This window comes from Lactuca saligna, chromosome 2 (assembly GCF_052625555.1).
Source record: "Lactuca saligna cultivar CGN05327 chromosome 2, ASM5262555v1, whole genome shotgun sequence".
Taxonomy (NCBI): Eukaryota; Viridiplantae; Streptophyta; class Magnoliopsida; order Asterales; family Asteraceae; genus Lactuca; species Lactuca saligna.
The window spans coordinates 157,129,568-157,150,577 of NC_136418.1; the positions used below are offsets into that span (position 1 = coordinate 157,129,568).

A 21,010-nucleotide genomic window follows, 5' to 3' on the forward strand; every position below is an offset into this window, starting at 1 on the left:
GTTGTGGCCTCTCGCCTTGAATCACCAGCTCTCCCCCACCTGGGGTCCTGATCCAAACCAACTGTTGCACGCAATCAATCACTGCCCCGTTGGGACTTAGCCAATCCATACCAATAATAACCTTGTTCCACCTCGACGGTATGGGAACCAAATCCACTAGATAACGCTCTTCGAACAACCTCAAAACACAACCCCGGAAGACCTCTAATGCTCGCACAGACCGATCGTCCGCAATCTTGACCTCTAGAGGGCAATCCAACATGCCTGAAGACTCAGGAAACTTCTTCCTAAGCGCAAGAGAAACAAACGATTGGGTAGCACCCAAATCAAACAACACCTGAACTGGTATACCGTTCACATGGAACGATCCTAAACAAATCATACACATAACATATCATAACAAGTATGGGTATCTTGGGGAAAACTTAATTGAGCTCGGATGGTCGCACGCATCACACACCTTGTTCTTTCTCAAACTCTTTTTCTTAGATTTAGAAAATCATTTCTTTAGAAAAAAATCCTTTAGCCCCACGGTTTGAGTCCAGACACTCCCGAGGGTGTGTCCGAATCCCTCAAACCAGGGCTCTGATACCAACTTGTAAAATCCTAAAATTCAAGGCCAAAAATTTCGTTTTTAAATAGATTATAACATAAAAACCATCGATATAAAAACGTTCATAATGATATCTCATGTCAAAATCAATATGTCAATAATCCAAAACATGTCAACATAAAAACCATTTTGTCCAAAAGTAAAATAATTCAGAGTAGACTCCCAGGAAAATACATGCGAAAAACATGTGTGTGTGATGCGTTGCTACACCGCCGGCTCTTTCCCCTTAGACGAAGTGGTACCTGAAACCAAAATTGAAACTGTAAGCACGAAACTTAATGTGTCCCCCACCATACCCATAACATATAGTCATCGGTATCTTTCAACCAGTAACCGGTAGTTACCCTCCCCTTCGGTATCTTTCAACCGGTAACCGGGAGCTACCCTCCCCTTCGGTAACTTTCAATCGGTAACCGGGAGCTACCCTCCCCTTCGGTATCTTTCAACTAGTAGCCAGGAACTATCATCTCTATTCGGTATCTTTCAACCGGTAACCGGGAGCTACTCTCCCCTTCGGTATCTTTCAACCGGTATCTGGGGACTATTTCACCCCTACCCCTATCATATATTACATGTCATAACATATTGGTTTCATGATAACATACATAGGCATACTAAGTCACATAATGGCATATCATAAGCATACAACTATACATGCATGGGTTTTGTCCACCCCTTCGGTATCTTTCAACCGGTAACTAGGGGCTAGCACCCCCTACCATTACTAACACATACTCAACACAGATATAGCAACCAGACAATTATCACAAAGATAACCATCTCACCCATAATATATCCTACTAGTGGGGCGACATTGGTGCCGTAGACCCACCCCTACTAGAAGGTAACTCACCTCGCAAGGCTGACTGCTGAAAAATTGATCGACAGATGTCCGACTGCTGCTCCGGTGATCCTCTTGTTGGAATAGTGTCTAAGGCTATAACTATATCCGGTTGTGCATGGTCCTTTTGAGTTGCCTTCACCATAGCAACTTGAAGGATGATTTGTTAAGAGAGAGTAAATATTATAAGGAATAATATATGGCTATTTGATTAATATAAGTCATAAATTAATTGGTATTAATTTGGTGACTTAAAGAGATTAATTAAATAAGAGGGTATAAACTGTCAATTGTTTGATAGTTACACTTTAGACTGTAAATCCTTATCCTAGATAGGATAGACGATTTCTAGGGCTTGGATAAGCCAAAATCGTCCATAGGGTTATCTATGGAATGGATTTGGATAGCCTTAAGAGAAGATTATCCAATTAGGGTTTAGGTGGTAACCCTTAAGGAGTCTACAAGTATAAATAGACCCTAGGGGTGAGGGAATTCGACACACAACCTAAAGCAAGGAACCTCTGGCCGAATTCCACCCCTCTCCTCTCTCCTAAATCATCTTGCTTGCTATTGGTGTTTGTAAGCCATTAGAGGAGTGACATTTGTGACTCTAGAAGCTCCAAGACAACAAGATCAACAAGGAACTCAAAGGTATGATTCTAGATCTATTTCAATGTTGTTATTTAACCTAATTAGCCATTAGAAGTCTTGGATTCAAAGCATGTTTAATTAGAAAGCCTAGATCCGAGCAATAGGGTTTTGCATGCGCACATAGGAAAGTTGATTTAGGAGAGAGGAGATTGCCTTAGACTCGTCGAGATTAGAAAGCCTAGAAGTCTTGGATTCAAAGCATGTTTAATTAGAAAGCCTATCTTCAAAACTTGGGAGATTGCCTTAGACTCGTCGAGTCTGCTCATGTACTCGTCGAGTCCTATGAACTCGTCGAGTCCTTCGACTAAATGCTCTCTTGTACTCACTCACCGAATCACACACAACACTACGTTTTATAACACCAAGTTACTGGTGCGTTTACATATTATCAATGTGCAACCGACTCGCAAGATACAACTCACACATCTCGGTTTCAAGAATATAAGATATTATCGTCTCACCAATCACTCATGATAAAATCCATGAAGCGATCCAAGTGAGTGTGGGCTTAATCCAATACGCAAATCATATTCATAAGCACTCATGAACGTTGTAGCAAACCTTTGCTATGTATAATACACTTTAGACAATCTACAAACCAGTTCATGACAATCTTCTTTCATACCTACTCCCAAAGTATGAACGATTGTGGAACGTTCGAATAATCTTATTATTCAGGAAGTCAAAACATGCAAAGTGAAACACAATAATAATCGAATCCAATATAACCCCAAACTTTTGAGTATAAATAAAACTCCTTTTATTTAATCACCATATTGATTACACATTATTCATTGTTTAATGTTTCGGTTAATCAACTTATTACTTGAATTATAACAACAGTTGTCCCATGCTCTCAGCATGCACACTATGTTACCTATGGTCTTTACTCAGTGAAAGAATATAATTGAATAACATTTCCAATCACACTCATTTCACAATTCCCAATCCTTACCACAAGTGTAAGAATACCCAATTCTCGCCACTTATAGAATATGTTAGATTCTAACATTTTATGCAACGATCCTTTCGTAATGTCATAGAGCCAAAGTCACAAAGACTTTGTCAATGAAATTACAAAGTCATCTATCAGAGATTGTTTCAAGACAACTCCATAGATATGAAGTCTCGCATTCAAAGTACATTCCTTTGAACATTCTTCTTGCATAAAAATTTATAATCTAGACATATAGATTCTTAACGTCCAACTCCCAACATGGAAACATTTCCGTATTTGCCATATGGCAACTCATTATTAATAGAATCATGTCTAATAATAATAATCACAGTATGATCCTTACATTACTATACTTCTAACTGCTCATAAGCAACCAATCCTTGGCGAACCTTAGATTGTCCTCTTGACAGTTGATTAACCACTTTTAGTCATATTTGGTTCCAATACTTTTTTCCTTTTAATGCCCTAGGTATTTGGAAAATTTTAGAACACACGAATATTATAGTATATGCAATCAATCCTATGCCTGAAGCATATGGGATGCGATTCATAATGTCTTACATAAAGACGTGATACTTGACCAGTCTTTTGCTACAATATCTCTATTTGCCATGTTATCACAATTCAAACTATGAAGAGGGATTCTGTGATCATAATCGAATTTGAGAACACAATTCATATATTTGACTATATTTTATTAAAATCTCTCGATCTGAGCTTTTAGATTTTGAAATGAAGTATAATATTCTCTCCCTTAATTATAGCAGGAACTTTTCAACTTTTGCAAATTGAATTTTTTTTTCTATAATTAATATTACTAACTTGCAACACTTAAAATAATAATCATGCTCCCACTAACATGATGATTATCTCCTTACCAGCATAACACTTATGCTCCCACTAGCTTTGACATGTATTTAGAAATCACCTGAACTTCTAGAAAACAATGATTATTGAATTTATTAAGTTCATATTTCTAATACTAGATGCCTCGATAAGACCTTATCTAAGCTTCTCAAACTCATACACCTTTCCTTAGATAACCGATATGTGTGTTTAAACAATTCTAGAACTTATAACAATAAGTCTACGATGTTCAAACCCATTTTCCATTTCCCACAATTTGAACTATGAAGAGGTATGCCATAATCATAATCGAATTTGAGAAATGCAAATTACATAATGTTATCTTCAAAATATCTCTAGGTGAAAGCGTTTCCTCACAATCATTTTCATGAAGGAGAGAAACCTTGTCACTTAGATTTTATGGTGTATGTGTTCCTATCCATGTGAATTTGTCATAACCACAATCATAAGACAATAATTGTGACAAATCCAAACTCTTATGGATCGAAATTGTCCATTCTTAATTTCTTGCCACCAAGGGTCCCACTATTGCTTCCAAGTTATTGGGAAACTCACCCATACCTTTCAATGTAATTTCCATTGATCAAAGTGCTTGCCTTATGCAATCTATTGAGAACTCATAGAACTCATATGCATAGTTGACCAAACTAGAATGGCACTGAAACAAGAATATGTCAACACGATAGGCTAGAAACCTTAAGTCGTGTGCTAGTGATTAACAATAGGTTTACTCTTAATTAGTTCTTGAAAAATTTCAAGATTATTTAGACTCCCACTGACCTTTAAACATATAAGATTCTCTTGTCAAGAAACATTTCTTGACAAACAAATACTCAAGAGTTAGTGTGTATCTTTATTAAAACCTGCACACAATTCGATACTAGTTGGTTTGTCTTATCCAAGACATCACAACTTACTAAAATGTGCAAGTGTAAGGACATTCCTACTTAAGATTATATCACTCAAGACACAATCTTGGAGTTTGACTCTTAAGACTTGATTTTGGAACGAAGTACGATTCATCTTATTGACTTAACCCATTTTGACAATTCCTGACTCCTCTTCTTAGCCATACTAGTGCACTAAGGTATCCTTAGAGGATGAATTGTAATATGGTTCTTAAGACGATCATAAAACATGATACAAAAGTACTCTCCCTTCTTCTTAGATTGAAGAAATTTTTATCTTTCTGCCTAATTGATTCTTCTTATTCGTTCTTCCATTCATTGAAACTTTTCAATGATTCAGAATTACACTTAATCTTGCAAGCACAATCATATTTACTAGACTTTTAGTAAATTATGACGAATAATCTTATTGTTATTTATGGTGGACTTAACTAGTGCACAACATTGTGAAATCGATCTCCTAGTCCTTCACTTGACTCTTTGTCAAGGAATTTGCCTTTAAAATTTTGAAGTACCAAGATTTCCATACATCACATGATTCAAATCATATGATTCCAAGCTTCTGTCTAATTGAAACTCGGGCGATGGGAATCTTTCCTTATTTAGAAAATCACGACACTACCATAAATAACATAACTAGGAGTCGCATTCACTTAATATTGCTTATAATAGAAACACACAGACATCAATTTTCACAATTGCTATTGCAAGGAAATATAAATAAGACAAAATCAAAATTTATTTTATTGCGGAAAAAATATATCCTTACAATGCAAATGAAAACTATGCTATTACATATTCCTAAGCAATCTACCATAACTCTAAGAAGCAGCTCAAAGATCTGATCATTGAATCCATGAGATCGTAATCCATTTCTTCGCGATCAGACCCAACTCGCTCCTTCCTTTAAGTTTCCTTTCCTTTCTTCGATCCTTCAAAACATCAAAATGTAATCTTATCACATCATGTATTAAGAATATCCAAATAGGAACTTAATAGAGTTACATAGTGAATATTGACTAAAGCAGAGTCATACATCTTGACTCTCCCATCTCTTAGATCTCTTAGGTAGTGAGGGCAGCTTTGTAACTAATGCCTCTTCTTTTGGCAGTAGAAACATATGGATTCTTTTTGAATGGTACACGAGACTATCTCAAACTCAACCTTTCTCTTATAAAGACAAAACTTTTCTAGACTTCCAATGTTGCCATTTCCCATAGAAGGTTAGGATATTTAATTTATCAGACAAATTTGCTAGACCAGTGCGCCAAATCATTTCTGATTCAGCAGCAATAAGCAAATAAGTCAAAGCAATAAGGGTCGCGTCGTGGTCCATCATATAATACTCTCTCACGAACTCACCATATGATTCGGGAAGCGATTAAAGAACCAAGTCAACAACCAACTTCCTTGAGACATCGACGCCCAACATTCCCAATGTATCAATATGTAACTTCATATCCAAGACATGAGCATATACTTACTTTCCATTTTCGTGTCTTTTTCCAATAAGGCTTGAGTGACCTTGAGCTTTTCAAGTCTTCGAACATGTGGGTCACGAAGAATTATTGGAGAAGGTGGAGGTAGTGAAGCATGATTTCCATTTCCACAATCCAATCATAGAACATCATCTTCATGTGGAAAACTTTTTTCAACGAATTTAGGAAGACCATAGTTGTCAGACTTTGACATCTATAAACGGGAGAAATTTCAAGTTTAGTTGATTGAGTCCTTAATAAAATGGCCAAATGAGATATTAAGGTTAGGACCCAACACAATATCATACAAATTGGAAGAGGGATGCCGTAATCCAACTCGCAAAATATTTGAAGGTAGGTAAATGACGATTTACCAATTTCCGCCATGAAACATGAAAAAGAAGGTTAAGTTTTAATTTTTAAATGTATTGGAAACTCCTAGATGTTTTGAGATTCATTGAACTTTTCAATGACATGTTTAAATTCGATATGCCCCTCGATTTGTGACTGGGATGCCGAGGATCACAAAGCAGGGTGTGAATAACCATGCAAGTATACATGGTGCCCCTAAAGTTACAGTCACCTATTTGATGTGTCGGTTAACCATACACACTCCATCAAAAAATGACCAACATCGAGTCACCATTTTCTACCTTTGCTTAGAACTCAATTAGTGTGTCGGTTAACTACACACGCTCCACTAACTTCTTAGCAAGGGTACAAAGTGTAATTTCATGGAATTGCATCAGTTCACTTTTGCCTAAAGTAACTAAGACTGGGAATTTTTGTAAAACATTCAGTTACTTTGTTATTCATTATACTTTTAATGAGGAGAAGGTTTGCCCTATCTTACCCGTTCGACTAACGACCCTCCACCAATCAAGGAAGCGGTGGGTGAGAGTGGACACCCATTAAACGACCATTTTATAGGCCATAAACTTATACCCCCTTATAATATTAGACTTTTAATCTTATATATAGCAAGGTTCTAAATAACGTAAGGCGTGGCTTGGCGGCAATGTCAAGCCTCAAGCTTTTCCGAGCCTTAGCGAGTCACAGCATTTGTAAAGTGTGACTTAAGGCGGCAATTTTCTATATAAGTAATATTTTTATATGTATTTTCAGCTATTTTTCATTTTTATATACATATATGAGTTAAGGCGGCGTTTTGGCAAAGTTTGGCGACAGATGCAAGCCTTGGAGTCGTGACACGCCATAGCGAGCTTTTTAGAACCTTGATATATAGTATAGGGTGTATTTTACACTTTTAAAATACTAGGTGGTTTAATTTAATAAATTACACTTTTAATTAAATATAAACCATATGATTATGGATTTATTAACTCTCTTTTAATTATACTTTTAATTAACTTAATAAAACCATAAGGGTGTAATTTGAACTTTTCAAAACTAGGGTTTTAGAATTTAAAATTTCAAAAAAATTAAACTTTTAATCAAAAAATTTTAATTAAAAAACTTGAGGGCAAGTTTTTAAACATTTCAAAACATTAGGATTTAGAATTTAAATATTTCAAATTAGACTTTTAATCAAAAAAATTTAATTCAAAAACTTGAGGGCAAGTTTTGAAACTTTTCAAAACTATCAAGATCAAATTACAAATAATTAAATTAATCAAATAATTGGTAATTATCTAAATTTGACCTAATTCAGTTTTATGGCAAGATAATCCAATCAAATAAATCAAGTTTATCATATAAGGCGGTGATTATCTAATTAATTGACAATTATCTTCTATTTTGGCAATGATAATCACCCCAAATCAATAAAAATCGGATTTTATCAATAAAAAAACATTTATGGTAATTATCCTTAGCCAAAACAGGTCAAAATCCCGCAAAATCTTTCTATCTGACAGCTAAACTCATTGAGTTCACATTGGAACTCGTTGAGTTCCCAATGGAACTCGTCGAGTTCATCAGATAGAAAACCCAAAAAATGATTTTCAAGCAAGCAATGAACAATTAAGCATCAAATACATCAAACAAACATCCTAGACTCTGATACCACTGATGGGTTTTGAGCACTACATCATTTTTATGGTGTACATGCAAACCCTAAAGCCTTGGATCTAGTTTGTCTAATGAACATGCAATAATCATCCAAAGCCATAAACCCTAGATATAACATACAATAATGGAATTAACATATGAATTAGGGTTTAGATCTTACCTTATTGTTATGTAGCAATAACAACCTCAATTCCTCATTGTAATTAAATTCTGAAAGCTCAGTGTCACAAGTGTCACACCTCTAATGGCTCACAAACACCAAAAGCAAGAGGATGACTTAGGAGAAGAGAACGAGGCACCAAAAAATGCCTAAGAACCCTAAGGAATGCTTAGGCACGTTTTTGGTGCCCTAGGGGTCCTTATATATGTGAGGATATTAGGGTTTTGAACTAAGAAACCCTAATCTGACTGCTTAGGCCCTAAGCAACCCATAGACTCCCTCCTTAGAGGCCTTGGACGAATTCTTATTGGTTTCCCCATAGATTTCGTCCACTCCATCCTCTATGGAGTCCATTAGCCCAATATTTAACTATCACACAATTGACAGTTCCAGTCCCCTTTATTTAATTAATGTCTTTTAGCCACAAAATTAATTCTCATTGATTCTTGACTAATAATATTAATTAAACAATATGATTTCTCTTTTAATATATTATTCATATAATATATTAATAAATCATAATTAATCTCTTTCTCCATAAATCATCCTATCAAGCTGCTTTGGTGAAGGCAACCCAAAATGACCATGCTCGCAATCGGGTCAAGTACATACCAAAATAGTTATGGGCTTAGACACTAATCCAACAAATAGGCCGACATTGGTGACTTCGACCCATAGATACAATGAGAAAATTCACCTCCAAAGAAGATAAATGTGCTACATACTCGAGCTGTTGCTAATACTGCTCCTTACACTAAAGATATCCCAAAGGAAATAACCTTCATTAATAATATAGCTTTTATTCCATAATAGAGGGACCAACCCATCCCATAACCAAAATAGGGGGAAAATATCATTTGTCCATCCCATTCGGCCCAAATTCTGAAAATCCCAACATTAATGATTCAAGGCCCAAAAGGATGGCTCATTGCTAAAACTGGGTCGCACGCCCCATGTACGTGATCGATGCAAAAAGAATTGAGATCAAGGTGCAGTACGCGCAACGTACTAGGATTTACTCCCAACGTACACACCCTAAAGCCAAACTCCCGTTAAGGTCTCGATGCTTTAAGACCTTACGTCTAAACTCCATATATGAGCCTATTAAGACCTCTAAGCCGTAAAGTTGCAAACTTTATGCCTTTGTGTGGCTACAAGGAGCCCAATACAAGGAACCTAACTTGTTCCATCCTTTTCTACACCATAACACCTGCATGGGGGCATATCAAGATCCAAGATTGCATTTTTATGACTTAAAATCCCCTAAGATGTCTAAAAGGACGGCTTAAAGGCTTTGGAGTACCTCATACTCACAAAGACCTAAGATCTAGAAAAACATGAGCCAAGTTTGGAGCTTTATACCTCCAAATGGTGCACAATGAAGAGAAATGTTGAATCCAAAGTCTTGTGAGCAAAGCCACTTCCTTGATGAGCTTCCTTCATAACCAAGAAAGCCCACAACTCACTCAAAAAGCTCAAAATAGATTAGGGTTTACAAGGAGGGTCGATTTTGGGAATGAGATTGTTAATAGGAAAGGTTTTGGGACTATAATTGTGCTTATATAGTGCATAAACCCTATACATTAAGGTTTGGTCCAAATTGCATACGCCCTGCATACCAAGGTGACACCTTCAGAAGCACCAAGTCTCCTACCTGAAACTCGAGGTCCGAATGTCACCGATCTGCATAACTTTTCTATCGGCTTTGCACGACTCGTAACATGTCGTGCACCTACTGAATTAACTCAATAGTTTTGAGTACAACCTCTATACTCCTCATGACTCGATGTCTGACCTCCCCCTAACAAACCGGGGTCATGTACCTTCTTCCATATAACATCTCAAATGGCGGTCAGTCAATATTGGCATGATAATTGTTGTTGTATGAGAACCCTTTCATTAAAAGACGAATATCCCACCTCCTTCCAAAATCTAGCACACAAGCTCGGAGCATACCTTCGAGCACCTGAATCATCTGCTCATTTTGGCCATCAGTCTAGGGATGGTATGTTGTACTAAAATGCAGCTGAGTACCTAACTCCTCATGAAACTTCCTCCAAAATATGGAGGTGAAACGAACATCGCGGTCCGAAACTAGCACCACGTGCCGAACTACCACCTCCTAAATGTAGATGTGATCTAACTTCTTTGCGGATATGCTCTCGCCAATCGATATGAAATACACACTCTTGGTCAATCTATTAACCATGACCCACATAGAATCAACACCACGTGTCGTCCCTGGAAAATTTGTGATGAAATCCATGGTAATTTTTTACCACTTCCACGTGGGAATGGGTAAGGGTTGCATCTTGTCTTGGGGTCTCTAATGCTCTGCCTTGACTTTCCTGCGAGTCAAGCACCACTCAACAAACCAAGGTATCCCCCTCTTCATACAGGGCCACCATCAGCTCAACCTCATATCCATATACATCTTCGTGACCCCTGGATGGATAGAAAAATTTGACTTATGCACCTCTCCAGAACTGTCTGTCTCACCCCAATTGATGCCAGAACCTAAACTCTGCCACACCGAGTCAACAACCCTCGACTGTCTCTGATAAATAAGGGAATCTGCCCCCTGGTCCACTCGACCTTCCAATTCTCCTTTTTCAATCCCTCCACTCGAGCATTCTTGATCAAATCCAACAAAGGCAATGTGATATCCATCCTCAAGCAGATATATCGGATAAAAAAACTCACTGCCTTGCATATCAAAGCATCGACAACCACATTGGCATTCCCAGGGTGGTACAAGATCTCGCAATCATAATCCTTCACCATATAACCATCTCTGCTGCCACATATTCATATTCGAATGGTTCATCAAGTACCTCAAACTCTTGTGGTCAGTGAAGATAGTACATCGAACCCTATAAAGATAGTGTCTCCAAATCTTGAGGGAAAAAACGACGGCCCCCCAACTCCAAATCATGCGTAGGATAATTCGTCTCATGAGGCTTTAGCTGTCTTAAAGCATAGCAATCACGTGACCCCTATGCATAAGAACGACTCCTAAACACGAAAATAGAGGCATCACAATAAACCACAAAATCATCCAAACCCTCAGGAAGCACGAGAATATGGGTCTCACACAATCTCTGCCTTAGAGTCTTAAAGTCAACTGTTGATCAGGCGCCCACCGAAAAGTCCCATTCTTCTTTGTCAAACGGGTCAAAGGCACTGCAATCTTAGCATCTTGGATAAATCTTTGATAATACCCTGCGAGGCCTAAGAAACGCCGGATCTCAGATGCGGTCCTCAAAACCTCCCATCGCATCACGACCTCGATCTTGGATGGGTCGACCAGATACCCTTCTGGTTGACAATGCGCCCTAGGAACTGAACCTTACGCAACCAAAACTCACATTGAGAGAATTTTGCATAAAATCTCTCCCTCCTCAAGGTCTCCAACACCTCTCACAAATGTTTCTCGTGTTGCTATTGGAGTAGACCAAAATATCATCAATAAATACAATCACTGACCGATTCAGCATCGGCCTGCAAACTCGATTCATGATATTCATGGACGTTGCTGGTGTACTATTAATTTATAGGGGTTGGATTGAAATTTGAAATTGAAATTTAAGGTAAAATAATGTTTTTTTAAAGAAATTTTGTGGATTGAAATTTTAAAAATGGTGGGTCGAGATTCCTACCAACATTGAAGCAACCAATCACATGCAAGCAATCCCTTCTTTATCCTCTCGTTAAGGCCATAACAAAAGCAAGGTAGCGAACTCCCTAGCAAGAGCTACGGGCGATGTTCCTTTTCCTAGTGAGCATGTTTAGCGCTCTACTCCCATCAGCCTTATAGGTAAAAATAATAAAATTATTGTGTAATGATAGTTAATAAAAAATAATTATTTTGTAATAATTAGGGCTATTTAAGGAAAAAAGATAAAGTAATGATAATGGACTTTTTTTTTTTTAACAACAAAACTAAACTACTATTAAAATATCATTTATATCTCCTATCAAGACCTAAACCCATGACTAAGCTAAAATACAATTTAGATCTTTTATTAAAACTTAAACCATAACCTCTCATTTAAAATATTTACTTCTTACCATTAGGCAAAAAAACCTTATAGTTGATGAAATCACTTTTATATTGATAATATAAAAGTGGTCTAAGTAGATGGATCCTTATTTTATTTATAAATAGGCAAAAAAAACCTTATAGTTGATGAAATCACTTTATATTGATAATATAAAAGTGGTCTAAGTAGATGGACCCTTATTTTATTTATAAAAATGGTGATGTGAAGTGATAGAATATTTATTAAAAGGAGTAAAGATGTAGGGAAGCTATGTAGTCGGTAACTATACCTTAGCCTTAAATTAGTAAAAAATATTACTCTGTGGTTTAACCTAAAAAGTGATAAATTTGAGTGATTTTTGTGTAACTTGTCTCAAAGTTTAAAGGATTCTTTGAAAGTTGAATTTGTCTTTCAATTTCCAATTCCATTTCTCTTCCCAATAAAGCTTACTCCAATCCCCATATCGTAAGAAAAACAATCCCCAAAACTTTGCACTTCTTTTAGTATTAATTTTAGAATCTAAATACTTTAGAGTTTAGACACAAATGTATCACCATCTACCAATAATCCTTACAAGAACACAATCCATGACTAAAATGATGAAACCTCTTGGAATCTCTCACAACAATTTCACGATCCACAATCTTGGCTATCAACTTTATAGTCTCATGACAATCACCACAAATCCTCAAGTTCTTCATCACCTGGATACATGTCCCAGGAACCGAGTTCATAATCGCATAAGCAACAGCAAGCTTCTCACTATGAATCTTCAATGTCATTTCCTTCTCTTCCTTATCAATATCATGTAAAACAGATGTCATATTCGCTACATATCCAGCTTCTTGCACCTTCATCATCAATTCTTCCAAATACAAATAAATCTTCTCATGATCAGGATGCTCTTTATCCCCAACCAAAAACACATGAACCCTACCTTTCAATTCAACCAAACTAAACCCTGGTGTTTTACTCAACCCATGATTCTTCATATAAACCCGCATCTTTTCCACATCTTCCCACCTTCCCGCATCAGCATACATGTTACAAAGTAGAACATAATATCCACAGTTTTCAGGGTCAAGCTCAAAAAGATGTCTTGCTGAAATCTCTCCAAGCTCTACATTCTTATGCATTCTACACGCAGCAAGAAGTGAACCCCACACAACAAAATCAGGCTTTACCTTCATTTTCTTGATCAGATCATAAGCTTTATCAAGAAAACCCGCTCTCCCCAAAAGATCAACCATGCAACTGTAGTGCTCGACACCTGGCTCGATTGAATATTTATGTTTCATGGTTTGAAACCAATGCCACCCTTCATCAACCATACCTGCATGACTACATGCTGATAGAACTGACACAAATGTTATGTGATTTGGGACTATTTTAACACGAATCATTTCATAGAACATGTTTAAAGCTTCTTTAGCATAACCATGCATCCCATAACCTGCAACCATTGCAGTCCATGATTTTACATTCTTGTTCTTTATGCGGTCAAAGCTTCTTTTTGCAGTCATTACTCTTCCACATTTGCAGTACATGTCCACAATTGATGTGCCCACGATTACTTCCTCTTCAAGACACATCTTTATGACCTACGTACACAAGATTATGTATTTCATGTATGTTGTGATTTGTGAGCTTATTTATTAATCTATCATATATGTTTTGAGGAGAAGTAGTTTAAAGTACCTGATCATGTATACATTTTCCAAGTTGTAGAGCACCTGAATGAGAACAAGCCAACAGAACAGTGGACAAAGTCACAGCATTGTATTTAACATTTGGATCTTGCACCATGTTAGAAAACAATTTGAGTGCTTCTGTAGAGAATCCATTTTGAGCACAAACTGCAATCATTGAGTTCCAAGTTGTGACATCCTTGTCGTTTATCTCATCAAAGGCCTTCCTACTGAAAGCTACCTGACCACATTTGGCATAAGCATCCACCAGAGTATTCCCAATTTTTGTATTTTCTGCAAATCCCTTTTTGACAACGACCCCATGGACGCTCTCTGTAATGATCTTACTTGAAGTGCTAGAACAAGCGGCAAGGACAGAAACCATAGCAACTGAATCGATGCACACCTCGTCTTCGTTGTCACTCATGCTTTCTTCAGTCAGGAAGTCTTTAAAAAGGGATAAAGCCTCATGGGGAAGTCCGTTTTGGACATACCCGGTGATCATTGAAGTCCAAGAAACAACATTTCTCAGAGGCGATTCATCGAACAGGTTGCGTGCATCATCCAGGTGACCACATTTCGAGTACATGTCAATGAGAGCAGATGAGACGAAAAGATCGTTATGAAATCCAAAGACAATAGCTTGTTGGTGGGTCTGCTTTCCAGAGTGAAGATCATAGAGAGCGGAACATGATTTGATGGTACAAGGGAAAGTGGAGCGGTTTGGGGTAAGAGATAGCTTTCGCATGGCGGAGAAGGCGAGAAGAGACTCCACAGACTCACCGGCGCGAGAAAGGTCGGCAATGACCGAATTCCATGACCAGACATTGGTGGTGTCTACGTATTTGTTGAAGAAAGTAGCGAGGTTAGGATTACTGCGGGGGAAGTTATTGATTGTAAGCTCCGACAAAGCAGCAGCGACCATAGCTGCTTTGGTTATCTTCATTCATTTCCCGGGTTTCGGGTTTCCTTCTGGTCGCTTCTTTTTCTACAAACTACGATAGAGACAACTAGTTTGAAGAAGCTATAAAGAGTTTCAAATTTCTCTTTATAATGTTGTTTAGTTTGAAGATAAAGTGTCACATGACAAGAAAGTCTCTTTATATACTATTTTTTGCTATATATATAATCATACTTTTTCCAAATCAAACTATTGTAATGAAAGTATCCCTTCAAATCAAAATGTTAAAGTATACATACATACAAACAACTCAAACCAACCATCATCATAAATCATAAAATCATAAATAAATGTTTGTTTCATGTGTGATGCTACACAAATACACAATTGAAAGAATGCGACTACCATCCCATTTCCCACCACCCTCCGCCGACTTGCCGCCGGAGTTGGCCCTATATCTGCCGCCAGGCCCAACTACTAGTACTAGTCTACTACAGAAGCCGAAGGTGGGAGGTATCATTTAATCTTTTAATCTGCCACCCTGTTTTCCATGAATGTTGGAGTAGTGTCACAGATGAATCTTCTATGCACATCTTGTTTGACATCACCGGGCTACAACCAAGAACCCCTGTCAAAAGACACTTGATAGGAATCGAGTGACTGAAAACCGCCACACAGTGGTTGCTGTTGCTTCTCCCACTCATCCCCACCCCCACATGGTGGTGGTGGTGATGGTGGTTTTGTTCTTCATCCGCCTCGTGATCTCCGGTGGTTGTCACCATTTGCAGGCGGCTTTTCCCGGACTTCCTCCTTGCCAACACTTGTTTGGGCTTTTGTAGTAAATCCCACCGGGGTGATGGAAGTCCATATTGATGATCTGGAGGTGAAAACCCACCAGATCGGAGCTTTTCCGGCAAGCATACTACTGTTCCGTTTAGGAATTGGAGCATTCGGAATTCCACCTGCCGGAGTGATTCGCCGGAAGGGGCTGCAAAATCCGGCTGGAATCTCTCGATTAAGGCTGACACTTCAGGGGTGTATACATCGGACTTCACGCATCCCTCCCATAGTCCATGACTCATCTCTTGTAGGGCTTCCGATGCTTGTATCAGGTGTTCGGAAAAATTCATCTCCTGAAAACAAACAGAACACGAAAATTAAGATGCAAAACCACAAACCCAAATCTACGACGGAAATTACTTGATGGAACTTGAGAACAATTTGTAAGTTAATCAATTAATCGAGATTCATATTTGATATTCCCCTTTTGCAGGAATGCTGACCAAGGGTGGGCCAGTTAGAAGATTCGTGATCAAAATATCACCTTCAATTGAGGATTCTGAAGAATCTATCAATCGAACGAAATTTGAAGCTTCAAGAAGATACACTCATTACTCAAGTCAATCGGTTACTTCCTTAAACTTATCGAAAAATGGGATCAAGATGCGAATTCCTACAAATGAGCATAAGTTGTGAATCAAGCAGATGAAGTAATGGAGTACCTGACAGATGGGAAGAGCTGTCGATCGAGCGCGATCTAAAGGGGAAGTGTAAACGGCATTGAATCGAATCCCCTGAGATTTCAAGAACACTGCTAAGGCTCTAGCTTGTCTCTTCCCGTTAGGCGTCAGTGTAGCTTCAGGGCAACGACCACCGACCAAATCTGGTCTTAAATTAACATGGCACTCACCTTGGCATATCAAGTACACCTCCGTCATAGCTCTATCGTCATCCACCGCGTCGGAGAAGCTCCGAGTGAACTGCGGCGGCGGAGAAAGGACGTTGCAAGGGTCCCACACCTTGATGGATGGAGCAAGGCGTGGAGTGCCGAAAGACGACGGCTGAGGGGATAACGGCGATGCAGATGCGTGGCAGGGTAACAGTTCCGGCTCTTGTTCCACGACCTTCTTCATTAAACTGTCTTCTTCACCAAGTAATCTGATTGTGTCGTTGTGACCATGATCGTTTCTTTCTTCTTCTTCTTCTTCTATTTCTTCATCGTCGTCGTCGGTTACTTGTACAGACTCAGATGCCCCCATTTCAACCTGCAATCCGTTACTCAGATGTTTCGAAATTCGAATCTACCGAATCAAAATACTCAAACAAACGATTCATGATTCAACATCAGATTATGGGAATTATTATTAAAAAGGGAAATTGAAGTAGATCTGGAGTTGTTACTTGCTTCTGGTTGCGTATGGGATTAGGGCCGAAAAGAGACACAAGTGGATTTATTCTCTTTCTTCACATGTCAAGCAAGTTTGCTACATACTTCAGTTTTCACTTTACCCATCGAGTAATCAACTGTCTTCTTCGTCTGTGTTTATCAAAATCTTTCCTTTTTTACTCTGAGATAAATCGGTCAAAACCCTATCTTGTTTTGAAACCGGCATTAAAGAAGGGTAAAAGTGATTCAACAGACTAGGAAAACATCTGTGCATTTAATGGTTTTGTCTACTTTTGTAATAGAAACATCTTGTTTACAAATAAATCGAAAAGTTTCTCAATCTACTTTATATAAACTTCATATAACTTTTAGAAAGCTTATCAATGTTTCGACAAAATTAGTTTCTTGCAAAAAGAATAAAACTGAGTACGTAGGTAGCAAGTGGATTCTACAAAGTAAAAACCAGTTTGTCCAAAGTCCAAACAATCGAATTGGTTAGAGATTGTTCACGAAACAAGTAAATATCTTTAGGTTTAATGGTATATTGTATGTTAAAAATAAAATATGTGTCAACGTCGACATTACAATCTAAATAATCATGATTTGTTATACGTCTAGATGACTGAAAATGTTATTAAATTAATGACAAATTAAATATGTTTGAAGTTTTATTTTATACTTATATATTTGTTGTTTACTAATTGGGTTAATGGCACAACGACAATCAATAAGTTTCAATTCACTATGCATCGGGTTAGCTTTAACTAACCGGTAACATAGATTATCTGGTGTTAACAGTGGGACATGTAATATTGATATTATGCATCGGGTTAGCTTTAACTAACCGGTAACATAGATTATCTGATGTTAACAGTGGGACATGTAATATTGATATGGCAACTACAAGCAAAAAAGTTATATTAGATGTTTGGATGATGTATGATCTAGTTCTTCTTCCTTTGATTTCGGGTTGCTTATTTGATAGTCTATCGTATTGTTCTTTTTCCTATCCAATATTAATATATATAAATAAACGTGTATAATGAGGTATGATTCGGAAATACATCTATCCTTTCCTTGATATCCCGAACTGGCATGTTTGCAGATGCCTGAACCACTAAAACACCGAACTGGCATAATGACTTTTAAGGAGAAGACGCAATAGAGGGAAGGTACAATATGACGTCTAAACAGTAATGGCAGTGTCTCGAAACTATGAGCATACAGCCTGTACGAGGATACGTGATCAAGAGATCCTGATATAGCAACAAGACAACTATATAACGGTATGTATAGTACCAATGATCATACCTTCGAGCGTCACACCATAAATGCGATAAGATGGCATGTCAGGGTCGATTCGGAAGAGCTTGCAACTTCCTATATCCCTATAAATAGATGTATCGACGCCACATGAAGGTACGTACACAATATCTACTTCCGACTCTCGTGTATAACTCGTCGAACCTATAATGTTTTCGCTAACTTAACCGTCGGAGAGTCATCCGAGATCAGCTCCCAAGCGGTTACCTACGGTTTGTTTGGAGTCTTCGGGTCAATCTTATTCCCTGTGGACATCGGATCCTGGAGTAAAAGATGGAAGACGAACCTGATGGCACGCCAAGTGGCACTATCTGTGGGACTCTGCAACAAACAGTCGACGCAAGCAGGCGAAGCAAGTCCCATCGCAAGAATGCAAACCCTAGAAGGCCCAGAAGCAACCCTGCAGGTTACTACTGTGGTAAGACATCAAAGCACAGTCGCCGGAAATTTTGTCAGCGACGAAAGAGCGAACTCACAAGGAAAAACGACAGAAGAAGTGGAATTTGACGAATTCGAAACATTCAAAAGTTTTAGAGTTATGAGAAAGTTACAAAGTGAAAAACGACTCCAGAAGGAATGGGATCGAGTTTCGGTCCATACAGACCAAACGGAAGACTACAACAAAGAAGAAAATGAGTCATATCCTCACGGAAAAAGATCAAGCAAGAATGAGAAGGATGTAGATCGATTACCCGACGCAGAAAACGCTTATAGAAAGCAAGATAAGCTACCCGAAGTAATAGAGGCCAAGCAATACAACCAAGCGTTCAAGAGTCTGAACTTTCGCTCTCCTTTTACAAATGACATCAACGAAACGCCCATCCCTAAAGGATTGAAATGGACAAGGGTACCACCTTACGATGATACTGGAGATCCAGACAATCATGTATGTAACACCCCAAAATTGAAGACCAAAAACTTCATTGTTAATTAAGTAATTATAAAACTAATAGTATAGAAAACCATTCATAGTGTCACCCCATATCAAAACCAATATATCAATAGTCAAAACATGTCAGAGTAAAACAACATCATAGTATAACTCCCAAAGATCTCATGTGCGGAAATCATGGTGTGATGTCTTGCGATCATGCCGACTCCTTTCCTTTTGAAAAAGAAGTACCTGAAACCAAAACTGAAAAACGTAAGCATGGAGCTTAGTGAGTTCCCCCATCATACCACACACCATACAACAATACACTGCCAAGCATATGGGTGTCGGCCTCCGCTTCGGTCTATTTCAACCGAATACTGCCAAGCATATCTGGGTGTTGGCCTCCCCTTCGGTGTATTTCAACCGGATATTGCCGAGCATATATGGGTGATGACCTCCCATTTGGTCTATTTCAACCGGATATTAGGTATATTTCACCCCTACCACTACCACATAATAACGTAGCAAATAAAAACATAAAACATAACAAATAGTGGCATACCAAACAATTATCACAAAGACAATCATCCATACTACAAAAAACTACTAGTGGGTCGGATGGCTCGGATGGCTTCTCTCCCTATAGCATAGCAAGTCCCTTAGTTAGTTATTGGGCCCAAGCATGACTCCCTTATGGCCCAGTTTCTAATTCATGCCCTAAGGCTAGGTTCCTAGTCCTTAACTTAATGGGCCTTTTCCCCAAGTCCCAATCCATAGTAAATTTAAGGCCCAAGTCCATTACTTTAAACTTTAAAGCCCAACAAAGCCCAATACCATAAATCCCAGTCCTAGGCCCAGAGGCCTTACTCCACAGTTGGCCATGAGGCCCAACAAAATCAGGCTCAGTCTTCTATGCCCCAAGAACCCATGTTAACCACTATGTATGCGTACATACGGTATACCTAGCGCGTACATCGACCTTGACCATAAGCAGGAAACTGACTAGGGACGCGCAACGTACTAGGGGGTACCCTCAACGTTTCTGCCAGTCACTCTTAAGTCATTCTTTTGACTAAATCCATTAAGTCCCAACGTTTAGAACATAGATCCATGTCCTTTAAGACATCCTAAACCATAAAGTTACAAACTTTATGTCTTTGCATGCATGGATGGGGGTTAAGACATGCTTTAAGTCCCTAAACACACTTTGTGACTATCTAACACTTGCATGGTTGTGGGTTAACCATCAAGATTTGATTTTTATGGTTCTAAACACCTCCAAGAGCCAAAAAGGACAACTCATTTGGACAAAATCTTCTAAAACTCAAAGGACCGCAAGTATGCGGCCAAAATGTGACATAAAACACCCCAAAACTAGATCTAAGCATGCAATGATCAAGTTTAGATCTTTATACCTCTAATGAGTCATAAATGATGCCAAACTTTTGGATCTACAAGCCTTCTCCAAGATCTTGCTCCCCCTTCGAGCTCCTTATTCTTCAAAACT

General features: G+C 38.2%; 2 protein-coding genes across 3 annotated transcripts; both read right to left on the minus strand.

Moving 5' to 3' along the window:
* Window positions 1-12,970: 12,970 nt before the first annotated feature.
* Window positions 12,971-15,305, minus strand: LOC145032328 (Tetratricopeptide repeat (TPR)-like superfamily protein). The gene is made up of 2 exons (XM_078981098.1): window positions 14,249-15,305; window positions 12,971-14,151 (listed from the first exon to the last, which is right to left on the minus strand). The coding sequence occupies exons 1-2, from the start codon at window positions 15,182-15,184 to the stop codon at window positions 13,108-13,110; spliced, it is 1,980 nt and encodes a 659-aa protein (XP_078837224.1). The 5' UTR covers window positions 15,185-15,305; the 3' UTR covers window positions 12,971-13,107.
* Window positions 15,306-15,439: 134 nt separating this feature from the next.
* On the minus strand, window positions 15,440-17,550 carry LOC145032329 (uncharacterized). 2 transcript variants are annotated; one of them, XM_078981101.1, is made up of 3 exons: window positions 17,325-17,550; window positions 16,642-17,184; window positions 15,440-16,272 (listed from the first exon to the last, which is right to left on the minus strand). In XM_078981101.1, exons 2-3 carry the CDS (start codon window positions 17,176-17,178, stop codon window positions 15,631-15,633), a joined length of 1,179 nt encoding a protein of 392 aa, XP_078837227.1. In that variant the 5' UTR covers window positions 17,179-17,184; window positions 17,325-17,550; the 3' UTR covers window positions 15,440-15,630. The 2 variants fall into 2 exon arrangements, with proteins under 2 accessions (XP_078837227.1, XP_078837226.1); XM_078981100.1 differs by having other exon boundaries at window positions 17,321-17,550.
* Window positions 17,551-21,010: the final 3,460 nt, after the last annotated feature.